General features: G+C 40.1%; 1 protein-coding gene across 2 annotated transcripts in view; it reads left to right on the top strand.

The window, feature by feature from the left end:
* Positions 1 to 5749, top strand: part of RGS5 (regulator of G protein signaling 5) — a 47673-nt gene extending 41924 nt beyond the window's left edge. The window contains exons 5-6 of one of the 2 annotated variants that reach the window (XM_035010051.1): positions 624 to 814; positions 5147 to 5749. In XM_035010051.1, the coding sequence (XP_034865942.1) occupies positions 624 to 785 (162 nt within the window). In that variant the 3' untranslated portion in view covers positions 786 to 814; positions 5147 to 5749. Of the gene's footprint in view, positions 1 to 623 lie in introns of both variants that reach the window. The other variant, XM_035010050.1, reaches the window with a different exon arrangement.
* Positions 5750 to 14772: the final 9023 nt, after the last annotated feature.

Below are 14772 nucleotides of genomic sequence, written 5' to 3'. Positions count from 1 at the left end.
GCTGCTATTCTTATTGCTATTCTGTCAAAAGCACAGTTTCCTGGTTTGTTTCAGGAAAGACCAAGTTTCCTTGTTTCTCTGGAGCCATGCACAAGATCCTGGGTCCCAGACAGGATTCCTTTCTCCTCTTCACTCTTTCCATCAGGCATGAAACCAAACGCAGGGGAAGGAAGGTTGAGAGATTAGGCATCAGGACACTGGGTTCAAATTCTGAGTCTTGGATGCAAATACACGTCTTAACTCTGTGACCTTGAGAAAGCCGCTGAAGCTATATATATATATGTGTGTGTATATATAATACATATATATACACACATATATATGTATTCATAGGGTTGTCATGAGGATTAGGTACAGTATGCACATATGCGTGTATTACCTGCCGGTGAAGGGTCTCACACCTGGTGGGTGGCGAACACTGCTTGGATCTTCATCTGATTCGTGCATGTATTGGAGTGTCGCTTGCCTTACCCCATTGCCTATAAAACAGAAATGATGTTTCTCACTTTTTATTACCCTCTGTCCCTCATGTGTTTTATTGGCAACAACTTCCACTTCCCTCCCTACCCGTCGTCAAATCCTGCAACCTGAGCTGACTCATGACCCTGTTTCCTGGCCCACAGGTGAATATTGATCACTTCACAAAGGACCTCACCATGAAGAACCTGATGGAACCTTCCCTGAGCAGCTTTGATGTGGCCCAGAAGAGAATTTATGCCCTGATGGAAAAGGATTCACTGCCCCGCTTTGTGCGCTCTGAGTTTTACCAGGAATTAATCAAGTAGTAATTCAGTCGGGCTATGAGAATCACCCTGTGAGTTACTGCTTCCTTAATAACGCTACATTTTCCAGCAACCTGCATACTTTCCCATAGCAGCTTCGTTCAAAGATACCCAAACAGGGAAAAATCCCAGGGAGTGTTGCTTACTTCTTGTGCACTTTGTTTTGGATGTTTATATTGTCTGAATGCCTTCCTTTCCCGGGGTTCTTCTTCATGTCCCATTCTTAATTAAGTTCTACTCAGTGTGTTCTTGTCAAAGCCAATCAGAATCACAGAAAAATTCTGCTGAAGGCAAGCAAATATAAGACAAGAATATGATATCATTGAACGTGGGTCCATTTGGTTTGGGTAATGAATCTCCACCTAAACTGGTCTGAAAAGAATGTGGATGTAGAAAGACCAATTTCAAGTGAGATTAATTTATCTCATTTGTTGTTTTAATTCTGATCCAGGGGCAATCACCCCTCTATTTCCGACTTTGGTTAGTAAAAGATAAAATGAATTTTATGAGGCAGCCATTATTTGATTTTTTAAAGCAAATACATTATGTAAAATATCAATTTTCCCTCTAGAGCGTCTTTGTGTTGCTGGAGATCACTAACAAGAGATATAACCATGAATGTTACAAAATAGATCTGAACACAATCCCTATTGATTCTTCCCTTATACCTCTCTCAACTCCCCCTACCCAGTTACCATATTCTGTATTAAATCAATGACCTGGCAATGGAGTATTTAATAAATGTATATATGCCTCTAGTGTTTAGGCCCAATGTTTCAATTTTCAAATTATTTTAAATCCGTTTGAGTAGAAAATTCCAAAATTTTCAACTCCAATCATGTCGAATAAAACAGATGCTATCCAGCACAACTTCCCTTACCTCAATATCAGGAGAACCATAAGCTAAAATGGAAAAATTCTGTCAAGTCTAAAATGGTTAATTACCCTATGATGCCATCTGTTTGTTTAGGAAATGATTATCTTCAAAATACCAAATTATCTTTAGAAAAATTAATTTGACTACATGTGGAGGCTCTCTAAGTAAGAGTTTCAAAGAACCCCGCATTTTGCAAAATAGTGTGACTTTTTTCTTTAGCAACCCCATCTTGCCTCTCTATTTTGCTCCCTGTGTTAATGGATCGTATTTACCCTCAAAGTGCGCATTTATGTCCCAATGTCTCGCGCAAGCAGCTGACTGATAGGCCGTGGTATATTTTAGTAGCTTTAATCTTTTAATTATGTCTTTCATTATTATAAGTCTTGCTAGATTTCTTTTTCTTATCTTTAGTAGATTTGATTAAGTAGTGATTTACATAGTTTAATAATAAGGAGAAGCAAGCTAACCATGTACAAGGCTAACCAAGATGAGGATATTGAGTTAATTTTGGAAGAAAGTATCTATGAAAGGATGAATAAAATTCCGGAATGTTGAAGGAGAAGATCACATTGTTTAGTTTTGTATTTCCTTCTTTCACATTCCTTTCTCCTCCACACACTCCTAATTTTTCATGTTTATGGCGCATTTATTCAGTTGTTTCTTAAGAATATTGAAAGCGAAGCAACCACGTTACTGTAGTCTTCAGGCGAGTGCTGGCTATGTTGGTTGGCTCTTCTCTGGGTTTGCTCTTTTGAAGGACAGCATGCCCTTCTGAATACTTGGCTATTTCACATTCTGAGAGTGGGTTGGAGTGAGTGGATCCACTGCCGACAGTTGCCATTGTGTTAAGAGTCCATTCATAGTTGGAAATATTGCTCACTTCAGAGACACTGGTCACCAAGCAGTCGACAGCTAGGCCAAATCAACCCCACGAGCATCGAGAAGTCCTCCCCGTGTGCATTTGTGTAGGAACGACACACAACTCAGAGCAGAACTTCCTGGCACCACCTTGCTCAGCATATGTCTACACTGCCCAAATCAGTAACAGATCTCCAGCCCTTTACTTTCTCATGCAGCTAGAAATGTTAAGAACCCAAGGATCTAGGGGAGTTATTGTTCTTGGATGCCAAACCTTTTTTACGCAGAATGTTAATTGAATTGAAAATTCAAAACTTTTTATTCACATGATTTCAAAGAGCCAAATGTTTGAAAATGCCCAGAGAATGTACTAGATATTACGGAGCTCACCCAGATGGTTGACGTTACACAGACCCAGATCAACTGAATTCACAAACTGACTACATACCCTATGTCAGTGGGTAGGACTTGTGAGAGGAGGGTAAGGAGGACCTTCCCCTTTTCATAGGCTGAACTCCGGAGGCAAAGGGCAGGAAAAGCACCACCATGAGGGCTGTGTAGTGAAGGGGGAAAAAAAGGATGAATGCTTTCCAGTCAAACGATGCCATGTAATATATAAATCTGTATATATGATTTTAAATTTATGGTTTACACACACATTAGAAACCATTCTAACACATGAACTGATAAAATTAAAAGGAATACAAGTATCACAACCCAAAATGTGAAAGCAAACATATCAAAATTGCCCGAAATGTTCTTTCAAATCTTTTTAAAGTGTTTTTAAACTTAGGAAAAAAGAAAGAAAAAAAAAAACAAAACAGTGTTACTGGAAGTTTCCATGGCAACACAAAGAAAATAACATTCTTTTAGTTCTGGGAAATCAGAAAAACTGGGATGGTCTTTCCAGGAAAAAAAAAGAAATGTATAACATCTCTTTATCACTCCCTCTCCCTTCCCACCTCCCTCCCCACTTTGTCTTGAGTAAATTGCTGGGAAAGCAAGAAACTTAATGCAAGAGTCCTGTGGTGTTTGGTGCTTTCATTTCCCTCCCTCCCGGAAATGGAACTACAGTCGTAAGTGATCTGGGATGTAGAGAGGTAGCGGAGCCAAACTGTGGTCAATGGGAAGAGGAGTATACACTTCTCACTCTGGGAAGAAATCCCAGATGAGGCCAGGGAATGGCCCACAACCTAAGATTTTCTGCCTGGGTTTAATACAGTTTGGGGTTGGCGTCAGTTTAGGGTCCAAACTGGACCAGATTAAAGAGTTAGACTGTTGATTCTAGAGGAAATTAAAAGGCTGTGTTTATCTACTAAAGCAGTGCTTGTTCACTTGAACAACACACACACACACACACACACACACACACACTCCTTCTCCCAGATAGACCTTCTGAAATGGAGAACTGAGGCTTTTCAGTCCCTTTACTTTCACATCAATAATATCACATATATGGAAACGTTTTGCTTCCTTTGCCTCACGAACTCTAATTCTCTATCATATAAATTATACTATCAGTAGAGTTCAGTTTTTAGTGCATAACGAGAAAAACTTGGTGAAAGAGATTGTTTTCATTTTTACCCTATACAATTCCATGGATTTGCTTGGTTGATGGGTTCTCTCTCTAGACTCCATTGCAGTAGGATGGGGTTATTAACTGTCTCCCAAAGAATAATAGCTGTTCAGAAGTTTCAGTAAAAACTTGACCATCACCAAATCAACGGATACACTCAGAAGTATCCCCTGCCAGGGCTTTGTCAAATTATCTTTCTCATCATAGATTTGATCATGAAAATTATTTAAAAGGCTATCTGTATGTTAGCAGCCCATTCTCCCTGTTTCCTGGGACTTTAGCAAGTTTGGGAGATAAAGGCTCAGGGGAAGAAAGAGGAGAGAGGAGGGAAGGGTAGTGGTGAAGAAGGGAGTGCCAGACCTATGAAGTTAATCTACTTACTAGGAAACATTTAAGAACAGCTCCCCTTGACTGAAAATCCAACCACTTCTTGCTGTCATCACTACGATTTGCAAACAAGGCATTCCTTGACTCACAATGCAGCTAGATGAAGAACTTCATTTTCAAATCCTAGAGAGTCTTGATTAGAAGGAAGAAGAGATGTAGAGGATCTGCTTTCCCCACTTGGCTCACCTGTGCGGGGGAGCAGAGAGTGGAGAACTGAGTTTCCAGCATCCAAACGTCTAAACCCAAGAGCCAGGGAACTCTATGTAGGTTCTGGACATGAGGTCTTCATGCATCTCACTATATCCTGACTGACTTGTCATTAGACCTCTCTGGTTTTCTGGTCTCCATTCTATTAGACAAGTATGTATGTAATGCTTGCTTGGGAGGAGGCTCTTCAGGTAACAATTTAGCAACTGCTGCTTGGGTTCAACATACTTTTGCCCAAATAGGGCATGTGGCAGACCAGAGCAATTGATATCCAAGGAAAGGCTTTCCCCAGTATCAGTGAACCATCGTGGAACTGAAAAGATCAACTCTTCCAACTGAAGACACATTTGCAGCTTTGAATGGAAACTCAGAGCAGGGAGTGAAGGGAAAAAAAAATATCTTGGGAATATTATCCTCACCTCACAGTTTAATAATAATCTTCTTATCTCATTTTTCTAGTAGAGAAGCTACACATCAAGCTTATTCAAATCCAGTTTAAGAAGCCTCTTGCAAGGTACTTGTTTTCTCACCTGAGGTATTTTCCCTCCCCACCTCACCCCTATACCTCCCTTCCTCTCTTCCCCCTGCAAGAGGAAACATTTAAAACAGAGGGGTCTAATCACAATTATGTCATAATGGATACATTAAAACCATTTAACTTCCTGTCTAAGAAAATGTATACGCTAAGGCATAGGCAAAACAGTGGGAAATGCTGAGAGATTTTCCAATGGAGAGAAGTAATCCAGATCATATTTTGCTAAAAGTTCTTTTTATGTCATATGGTATCAGGATTTGGGAAAATTAATTTTTTTTTTTAAATGCTGGAAACTGCATCTTCAGGAAATACGTCCCAGAGACAGGAGTAGAAATGAAAGATTGAAAATCCATCTGTCAGCATTTATCCCGGAAGTTTTTCATTTAGAAACAATTGTGTTTATCTTCTGATTTTGCAGTCAATATGTTGTGTACTATGTGACTCATACTTCTTGGTAAATAAAGCACCAAACATGTATCTGTAACCATGATCATGTATATTGTATTAAATATATATCTGTATGACAACCTCTGTGAGTCCTTCTTAACTCCCGAACGTGCTTGATATGAAACTATGCCTTAAGATAGGCTTTTTTTGCTCACTATGCTCCTTACACCACTTGAGCCCTAGATCAATTGGGATGATCCTTATCCAATAAGCATCAATTATAAAATAGCCTGACAGCAGAACTCAGAAAGGGAGATACAAAGTGCCCCAGACTCATACACTCTGTTGACTACTTTCCCTTGGATTCAAATGGCAACTTATTGACCTCCCTGTTCACTGTTAGAACTAAACACATTAACACATGATATCATTTGGATCCTGCAATAGTCAGTGAGTATAGTCATTCCTTTCTCCGCTTGCACTGGTGAAAGCTGAAATCCTGGTGCCATTGCAAGCAGCTCAATTCTATGACCTTAGATTTGGTGCTCAGATAGTTTAAGTAATGGGCTGAAATTATCCAACTAGGGTTGGGACTGGGGGATAGGGAAAGTTTGTGTACAGAAAGAAGCATAAATGGGAGCAGATCTGTAGGGAGAAACAATAATGAGAAATGTGTGTTGGGGAAAGAGAGGGTTAGGGAGAGAAATTGGAGAGAATGTCTGTCCTGGTCTCTGATAGTTTCTTAGATCTCATTCCAAGTCCCTATGAAGCCTAACTGTATTTAATGTAGATGCAGCGGTCCTAAATCATTTCAATGCCACCTACTCTCCTCTTTAATTATCTTGGATGAGGGGTACCTGAGTGGCTCAGTCAGTTCAGCGTCCAACTCTTGATTTCAGCTCAGGTCTTGATCTCAAGGTTGAGAGTTCAAGCTTCACATTGGGCTCCATGACAGGCAAGGAGCCTATGAAAAAAAAAAATCTATATATCTATATCTACATCTGTATCTATCTTGGATGAGTTTCTGAGAGTTTCCATTCAAGAAGTATTACTAGAGTGAAGATCACTGGTACTTTTGTCTTCCCCATGCAGAAGTGTGATGTTCTCAAGATCACTACGAATTAATGGCAGAAGAGACTTAGAGGTCAGAGTGCCTCTCAGACTCCTGTTTGTTCCACTAGACCAAAGGAACCACATGTGATCCCTCAAAGCATTACAATTACTCCTAACTTGAGTAAAACAGGGTATACCAACACTGCCCAAGTGGGAGTCCATGCTATCAACCATCAGTGACATAAGCCAAGTTCTCCAAGCTATATGATCTCCAAAGCACATTTTGCTAATTTTGCATTTTCTAGATCAGCAGTATCTTGAAAAATCATTTTGCTCATAAAATACTTTCCACATACCTTAACTCTTCAGATGGCTTCCCAATGCCTCAGTGCATTTTTCATTTAAATTAGTCTCATCTGGAAAATTCTTGGTCCTGTTTCCATGCTTTTCTACTTTTTGGTCAAATCCTACCCTCTCAATGTTTTCACTTATTAAAGTGAATGACAATTTTATTAGAAAGCAAAGCCTATGAGGAGGTACTCATTGCTCAATCTTTGGTAGCCAATGACTCATGGCCAGACTGCCAGGTCTCTTTGTTCTATTTCCAAATGAGTTTCACCATGGGAGAAGGCTGAGCTTGAGGCAGAAGACCAGGGTGGGCATGCCTTCCTACAGGTGAATTTGGAAGTCTTAGTTATGTCTTGAAGAAGTGGTACCTTGTGACTGCCACTGGAAGAAACTGCTGGGACATACGATACATAGACACCTACCTCAGAGTGTCCTGCCAAATGCCCAAGGCCTCTGTGCTTCCAAGCAGAGTTCTTGGGAAACAGAAGACTTAAGGAGGAATTGGAGCCCAGAGGCCTTAGTGAATAAGGGTAAATGGACATTGATGTTCCTTTATTTCTTTTAACTGAATATTTACCTTGACTGCTTTTTCATTTAGCAACTAAAGCCATAACTTTTATATCTCCTTGAGTTTCTCCAATAATTCTATTGACAGTGAGCAGAGAAGTGATAAAGGATGTCAGCCCAGGAACAAACATGACAAATGTCCTACCTGCAGGATGAGAGTGCAGTCTTCCTCTCTCCGCAAAGATTTTTTTCAGTTGAGATGCCAGCAGCTGGGGGACAACCCTTGAGAGCAGAGCGGGCACCGTTTTGTCCAGCCGGGGAGATGAGCTGGATTGCCCTGGGTGATCAGTCCAGCTGTCACACACACAAAAAACCACCCTGCCATCCTAAGAAATTATTCTTCCCAATCTTCATTTTAAAGATGAGGAAATTGAGACCCATAGATGTGAAATGATTTGTCCAAAGTTACACATCTGGACAAATGGCATACTTCTCACAGATGAATTGATCCCCAGTCTGGGGTATTTTTCCTATGGAACAAAATTCATGGTATGCTGCATGCACAGATCTATAACCAGGAGTGTTCTCAAAGTTGATACTAAAGAACTGTAAGATACCAGAGAAATGGTAGGGTAGGGCTAGCCCAGAAAAGCTGTGCTTCTCAAAAATATATACCTCTCCTCTATCTCTATAAGAATTTTCTCAATCAAATGTCCTTTTGGGTTAACAAAGCACTCCTTTAAAAGCAAAATATCCCGTTAGAAAGTTATCAGTTACTTGACGCTAATGTGAATAAATCCAATAAGATGATATATATCCCTTATTTCTCAAAATCTTCCTGAGGACAGCCAGAGGGAAAGGGTATTTTGATTGAGGGGAAGACAGTTTTGGTTGAGGAAGAGAGGTGGGTCTTTTATAATCTTATTTTCTGAAATCTGGTCATCCCTCTATGGTCTACATGACCCCATTCCCTGACGCACCAGGTTATAAGTAAAGATTTACAGACACAGAACAGTCTTTTATCCTATATGGTATTCTAGCAACTACTGTGCATTGTTTTACTCTTTACTGGGATTTGAAGAACAAGCAAAGTAGTCATGCTAAATTTCTCAACTACCATTTGCAATTTATCCCATTTTGTTAAGCATTGTCCACATTTAAGTGTTCTCCCTTAAATGCAATCTCTCTTAAGAGGAATAACACAGAAAATCTTTGTTCTCCCTTAAATGCAAACTCTCCTAAGAAGAATAGCACAGAAAATCTTTAACAGCTTTAAATGACCTGGGACAACACAGCTTATCTGATCATGTCACTCCTCTTCCGATTCATCTGATCATGTTATTCCTCTGTTTAAAACCTGTCAATGGCTTTTCATGCTTTTCAGCCTCCCAGAGGCTCTGGACCCAGGAGGAGAGTTTGTAAAGACTATATGCTCCCTTCACTATCCCTTGATTAACACCACAAATTTCCATGTATTAATTCCAATGCTCAAGTTTTAAAAGCAAAATACAAATTTTACTTAAAAAGATTCCTGATTTTCTATTAGCTTGTCGTTTCAAATATTTTAAATTAACAGATAATAACATTACCACTACTCTTATATGGATGCCCTCAAAAATTACTCTTAATCTTAGAAGTTTGTTTTAACTCTGAGATCTTGATTGCCATTATCCTAGAGAATAGCGTCCTAGATCCTCAGCCTAATACAGAAAAATCTTAAACCAGCCAGCCTTCCATGACTTCTCACAGAACTCCAAATGCACCATGTTGTCTCATGCTCTAGGCCTCAGTAAGGCAGTTCTTTTTACTATCTTCCCTCTATCTTACTGAGCTAACACTAATGCATTTTTAAAGAATTAGAGTACAGATACCATCTTCCCCGGGAAGACTTTCTTCATACCCATTAGATCCCACCTAACAAAAATGGGGGACATTCCTCCAGTCTGGAATGCTTCCACTAAAGACGTGTCCCTACCAGTTGGCTAGGGTAATTGTGTGGAATCGTCAGGGAATTCTCTTCTTTGAAGAGTGTTGGAAAAGCAAAAAGTTCTGGTATTTTAACTTCTGGAAAAGTCTGGACATGAGAACTTCCAGACACCTCTTTCCTTCCAAGTTCCTAGGATAGGCTCAGATTTAAGGAGGTTTAAGTTCTTGTGGCTTGTAACTATGTCCTCAGGAGACAATATCAATGGAACTTCTTGGCTCTGCGGCTTTGCTCCTTTTCTGTACAGGTAAGTCAAACACCTCTCATATGAGTCCTTTATCCCTGCACATCCCCAGCTTGCTGACCATGAAAAAATAGTGAAAAAAAAAAATGCGCTCTTCTTGATTATTTTATGGCAGGTAGCTCTTGTGACTTTTCATCCTAATACCATTTAATGTTAATACCATTTTTGCTTCACTTTAGGAGCTGGGCAGGTATTGGGGTCTAATCTTATCCCTTTGAAACTGCACTTTATTCCTGTAAAAATGTTTAATGGCATTTGGGTATTGTATGGCTCTCATCTTGACAAATTCTTCCCAGCCAAATCCTTCCAGAATTACTAAGAATAGATAAAAGAAGGGAAAAAAAGGGTATATTTTTAGCTGTGTGAGGCAACTTCTATTTTATTTATCAGCTGTCTATAAAGTATCTGCATCATGAAGATAAAGTCATTTGAAATCCCAATGAAAGCATTTATTCAGATCTTAGCTCCTCAATAGGCAACAGGGTTTTAAGATATTTTGGTAAAAACTAAATCAATGTCTCTTTGAACTGTAAGTGCAGACTTCAGAAAATCGTGTGTAGATAATATTAGGCTTTAGAGCTGGGAAAAAATGTCTTTTCTAGTTATAACCATCATTTCTCTCTAGTTGGCTCAGTATATGTGGCTTAGAGTCATAAAATTTGAGCTGTAGGCTAGGTTCTTCCTCTATTCCATCTTAAGCAGTGTAAGTAATTCCCTGAGACTCTGGTTGCTCATCTGCAAAAATGGGGCTACCTAGATTTTCCATCACAGAAATGTGATGAGGAGTGAATGAAATAGTATTATGAAATGATTGTGCAACCTATAAAGTAAAATCTCAGATCCTCTTTTGGGTCAATTTGCCTCATGTTATATCTTGCTGATGTGAGTCATCAGGAGCCTAATCAGAGAAAGTAAGCACTTCTTTAGGTATGACCAGGAGAGACAGCAATATGTGCTTGATTCTACCCCATTGCCCCTTCCCCCAGCCAATTCCCAACTGTGATATGGAGAAAAGCTGGGGCCATTTTTTAATCTTTGGTGTCCTTATGTCCTGAGAGTCTAGAATATAATTTAACCAACTGGCAGAATCAGGATTGATTAACTGGTCTACCAGGTATCTACTTGAGCTATGTTGGTTTCTTCAGCACCACGGTCTTCTCGATGATCCAATAATAACTAGTGTTTGTATAGATTTTTCTTACCTTATTTCACTTAATAGATCATCATAACTCCATGAGGTGGTTACAGTAGGTAGGATTAAAATGTTCACTTCAGGGGCATCTGAGTGGCTCAGTCAGTTAAGTGTCTGCCTTTGGCTCAGGTCATGATCTCAGGATCCTGGGATTGAGCCCCACAATGGGCTCCCTGCTCAGCAGGGAACTTACTTCTCCCTCCCTTCTGTCACTCTCTCTCTGCCACTCTCTCTCTCAAATAAATAAATAAAATTTAAAATAAAATAAAATAAAATGTTCACTTCACATATGTTAAGTCTGAGCCTCATGAAATCTAAAGGACGTTGCTAGGTCACACAGTTAACATCAGCAGAGCTGAGTCTAGACTATGGGTCTTCTGGCTCTGGTTTTGGGGCTCCTTTTTTTATACCAGACTGTTAACTCAGCACTGAAGCATCTTTTCAGGGTTGGCAAAAGAGTGAATGACTGTGAATAATGTCTGTGTGCTCTTTATTGAAGATTCATGGATGAGTGTGTATGTATATGCAGAAAAATGTGATCTTTCCTTTTAAATCTTTTTCTTCATTAATACTAATAAAGTCACAGTTTATCTAAGTAGGTAAGAAAAAGAGAAGGATGTGGGAGTGAATACATGAAGATTTTCCTTTAGTCGGTGGTCTGGTTTATTTACAAAGCCTCTGCCTTGTTCCTTGGTTTAAAATGTGTTTGATCTCAGATTACAGCCAGTTGGGCCATCTGGTACCTTTCCTCAAACCTAGAATTCTTGGCTGACATCTGAGGTTGGACTTTCATGTCTACTCTGAAAGCCTGAGAGTGGCTCATTCTGCTCATGGTTGTATTGCTTTAATGTTCAGTGACTTCTCACATCTGCAAGCTTCCTTTAAACTTTCAAATCATTCCCACGCATGTGATTACGTTAGCTTCTCACTTCCAGTTTCTTTTCCCTCAGAATCTTTATAGCTACTACTCTGCCTCTGGTGTTGCACTATCCTATTTTGGGATTAGGTTATATCATTTATTCTTGGATTTATTCCTTCCTGTCTTTTTTTTTTTTTTAATTACTCCTTTTCTCTCTCCTTTGACTCTTCTACTTCTTTCTAATTTGTATAATACAGCTTCCTTCTTCCTCCAAATTTAATTTGCTCCCACTCTTGGCGGATAAACCCATGATTTTATGATACAAGAATTTTTAGTGCATTCTGTTCTTATGGGGAACTAACACTCAAAGAGAGTCAGTGATGAGCTCAAGGTCACGCAGCTAGAAAGGGGCCAAGTGAGGATATAAAGTAGCTATGGAGGGGCACGTGGGTGGCTCAGTCGTTAAGCGTCTGCCTTCGGCTCAGGTCATGATCCCGGGGTCCTGGGATCGAGCCCCACATCAGGCTCCCTGCTCCGCGGGAAGCCTGCTTCTCCCTCTCCCACTCCCCCTGCTTGTGTTCCCTCTCTCGCTGTCTCTCTCTGTCAGATAAATAAATAAAATCTTTAAAAATAAATAAATAAATAAAAATAAAGTAGCTATGGATACTGAACTATGTGTTTTCCTTTTCCTTTCCTCCCCTAATTTTCATTCTTCTGGTTTTAACTTCAATCCAGGTTGTTTTACCCGAAAGAAGGCCTGGGTTTTCTCTTTTACTTCTTCAAACGCATGTAATCCCATGCACAGAATGCATCTTCCATGTCCTTTCCCCCAGCATATCCAGTCTCCGCTGATAGTCCACACCTCTGTGGAATCCCACTGAATCCTACCCAAACCCAATTCTCCCTTATCAACCACAGATAATCACCTAAGGGTGCCTGAATAATTCATACTTGTTTAAGCACAAGAAGTAAGAGGCTATCTAATAGCAACCAGAGGTTACAGAGATTTTCTAAGACAGTTGCCATTCCAAATACCCTATCTTGTCTTTCCCAAAAGTACGCTTGTCATATCACGTGTTCTGGTTTGGGGTTTGGAAAATATATGTACTCCAGCTAAGCTGTAATTCAGTCCAGGCAGGCCAGCTTTGTATAACCCTAGTAATGTTAATACATCAGCAGCTGTAGAAACATTCATTCCTAAGCGTCAAAAGACAAACAGCTGCATTTTCTAGATCCCAAAGGATCACTGGAACAAGTCACATAGTGCCTAAGACGTTTTCTCTTAGAAAATGGTGGTCTAATAGGATAAACCCCAAGATCCTGACCTGATCCTGATGACCATTATTGCTTATGAAGCCTTTGGCTGCATTTCCGGTGAAGTCAGGGGCTCCCTGCTCCTCTGCACATTAACACTTTGTTCTGAACTTGATTATAGCACTCATCACAGCTGTTCAAGATACTTATATTCACTGTGTTTTCTCTGTGCCTATGGCTGGTTAGCAATGTGAACATGAATTAAACCGAGTCCCTGTTCTCCAAAAGGTTTGGGATCTAGTTGGGGGGATATATTGCATAAACAGGGTTCCAAAAGAAAGTGGTAAGTGGCATGCTAGAGATCATGAATGTGGACTCTTCGAAGGATCCCCGGCTCTGTGTGGCACAGCACGGTGGGAGAGTCTGATCGGGTACTCAAACCACACTAACCTCTATCTTCTACCTGAAAGAGCTCATCAAGCAGAAGCTGCACTGCAGCCCAACACACCCGTCCTCCTCACTGCCAAGTGCTCCCCCCTCTCCTTACCTGCAGAACCTGCTTCATTCTTACTCAAGCGAGCCTTTCTTTAAGACTTAGCTGGAGGGTCATTTATTCATGGAGATGTCCTAACCATACTCCCTCCAAAGTAAGATAGATTCTTTTGCTTAGTACTTTCTCTCTAAAATAATAACAACATAAAAATAATAAAATACTTATTTGTACTAGATGCTATATATTTTGCCACATACGTTCTGTCCACAAGAACCCCAAGAAATAAACACGAGGTACTTGTTACCACTCCTCTTCGGAAAATGAGAAAAGAGGCTTAGTTACTTGCTCAGTGTTGCAAGGTGTGTTGTATACATCTAGACTATGAACCCGTGTCTTATTTAGTTGTGTAACCCAAGGAAATAGGACAGGACAGCGCCTGTGATCAATTACAGTCTTAAAAAATGTTTGTGAAATAAACGAATGAATGAATGAGTTACAAAAGTGAAGCTCGCTTGATCTTCCTTGCAACTTTGTGAGGCAGGAGAAGCAGATACGATGATCCCCATCTCACAGGGTCTCACAAGCAGAAAGGAAGAGATGCACATGTCACAATTCCCAGTCCAAGACACATACACTTTCATGCCCCCTCCCCACAACAGCACCTCCTCAGATGCCTTCCTGACCCTCCCACTGTCCAGATGCAGAGTGGAATTATGCTTAGTCATGCCAAAGCTAAAAATCAAGCTGAGTTCCAGGATTTCATTATTTGTGATCTCCTCCCTCTAGAACATTGAATTTTGTGTCCATTAATCACAAACATTCAGCAGCCACACACTGCTCTCAATTATGGGTTGTCAAGAAACAGCCCTGGCTAAAAAGGATTTCCATGGTACAGACCAACTGGCATCTGATCAAAACACTTGTGGGGCCTCCCAGTTGGAGGTAAGAGGTCACAACTAAAGGAAAGCTTAGAAACATTTGTACTACTTTTTATGTGCTTTGAAAAGGTAACAATCAGCAACTTGCTACTCCCAGACAACTGGCTCCCAGGTTTCTTATCACTGTTTACTAATTTTATGGCAAAATTTTCCCTCAGTTGCACTTGAAATTCAAAGAAATTTCATTGGGTATGGTGAATCTTATTATACAAAAATTCCTATAGAGAATTAAAAAGCTCCTGTAAGGGCACCTGGGTGGCTCAGGAGGTTAAGCATCTGCCTTCGGCTCAG

This window comes from Mirounga leonina, unplaced genomic scaffold (assembly GCF_011800145.1).
Source record: "Mirounga leonina isolate KUSES-001 unplaced genomic scaffold, KU_Mleo_1.0 Mir_154, whole genome shotgun sequence".
In the NCBI taxonomy this organism is placed as follows: Eukaryota; Metazoa; Chordata; class Mammalia; order Carnivora; family Phocidae; genus Mirounga; species Mirounga leonina.
Note: the sequence above shows the minus strand (reverse complement) of the source record. Positions and strands in the feature narration are given on the sequence as shown.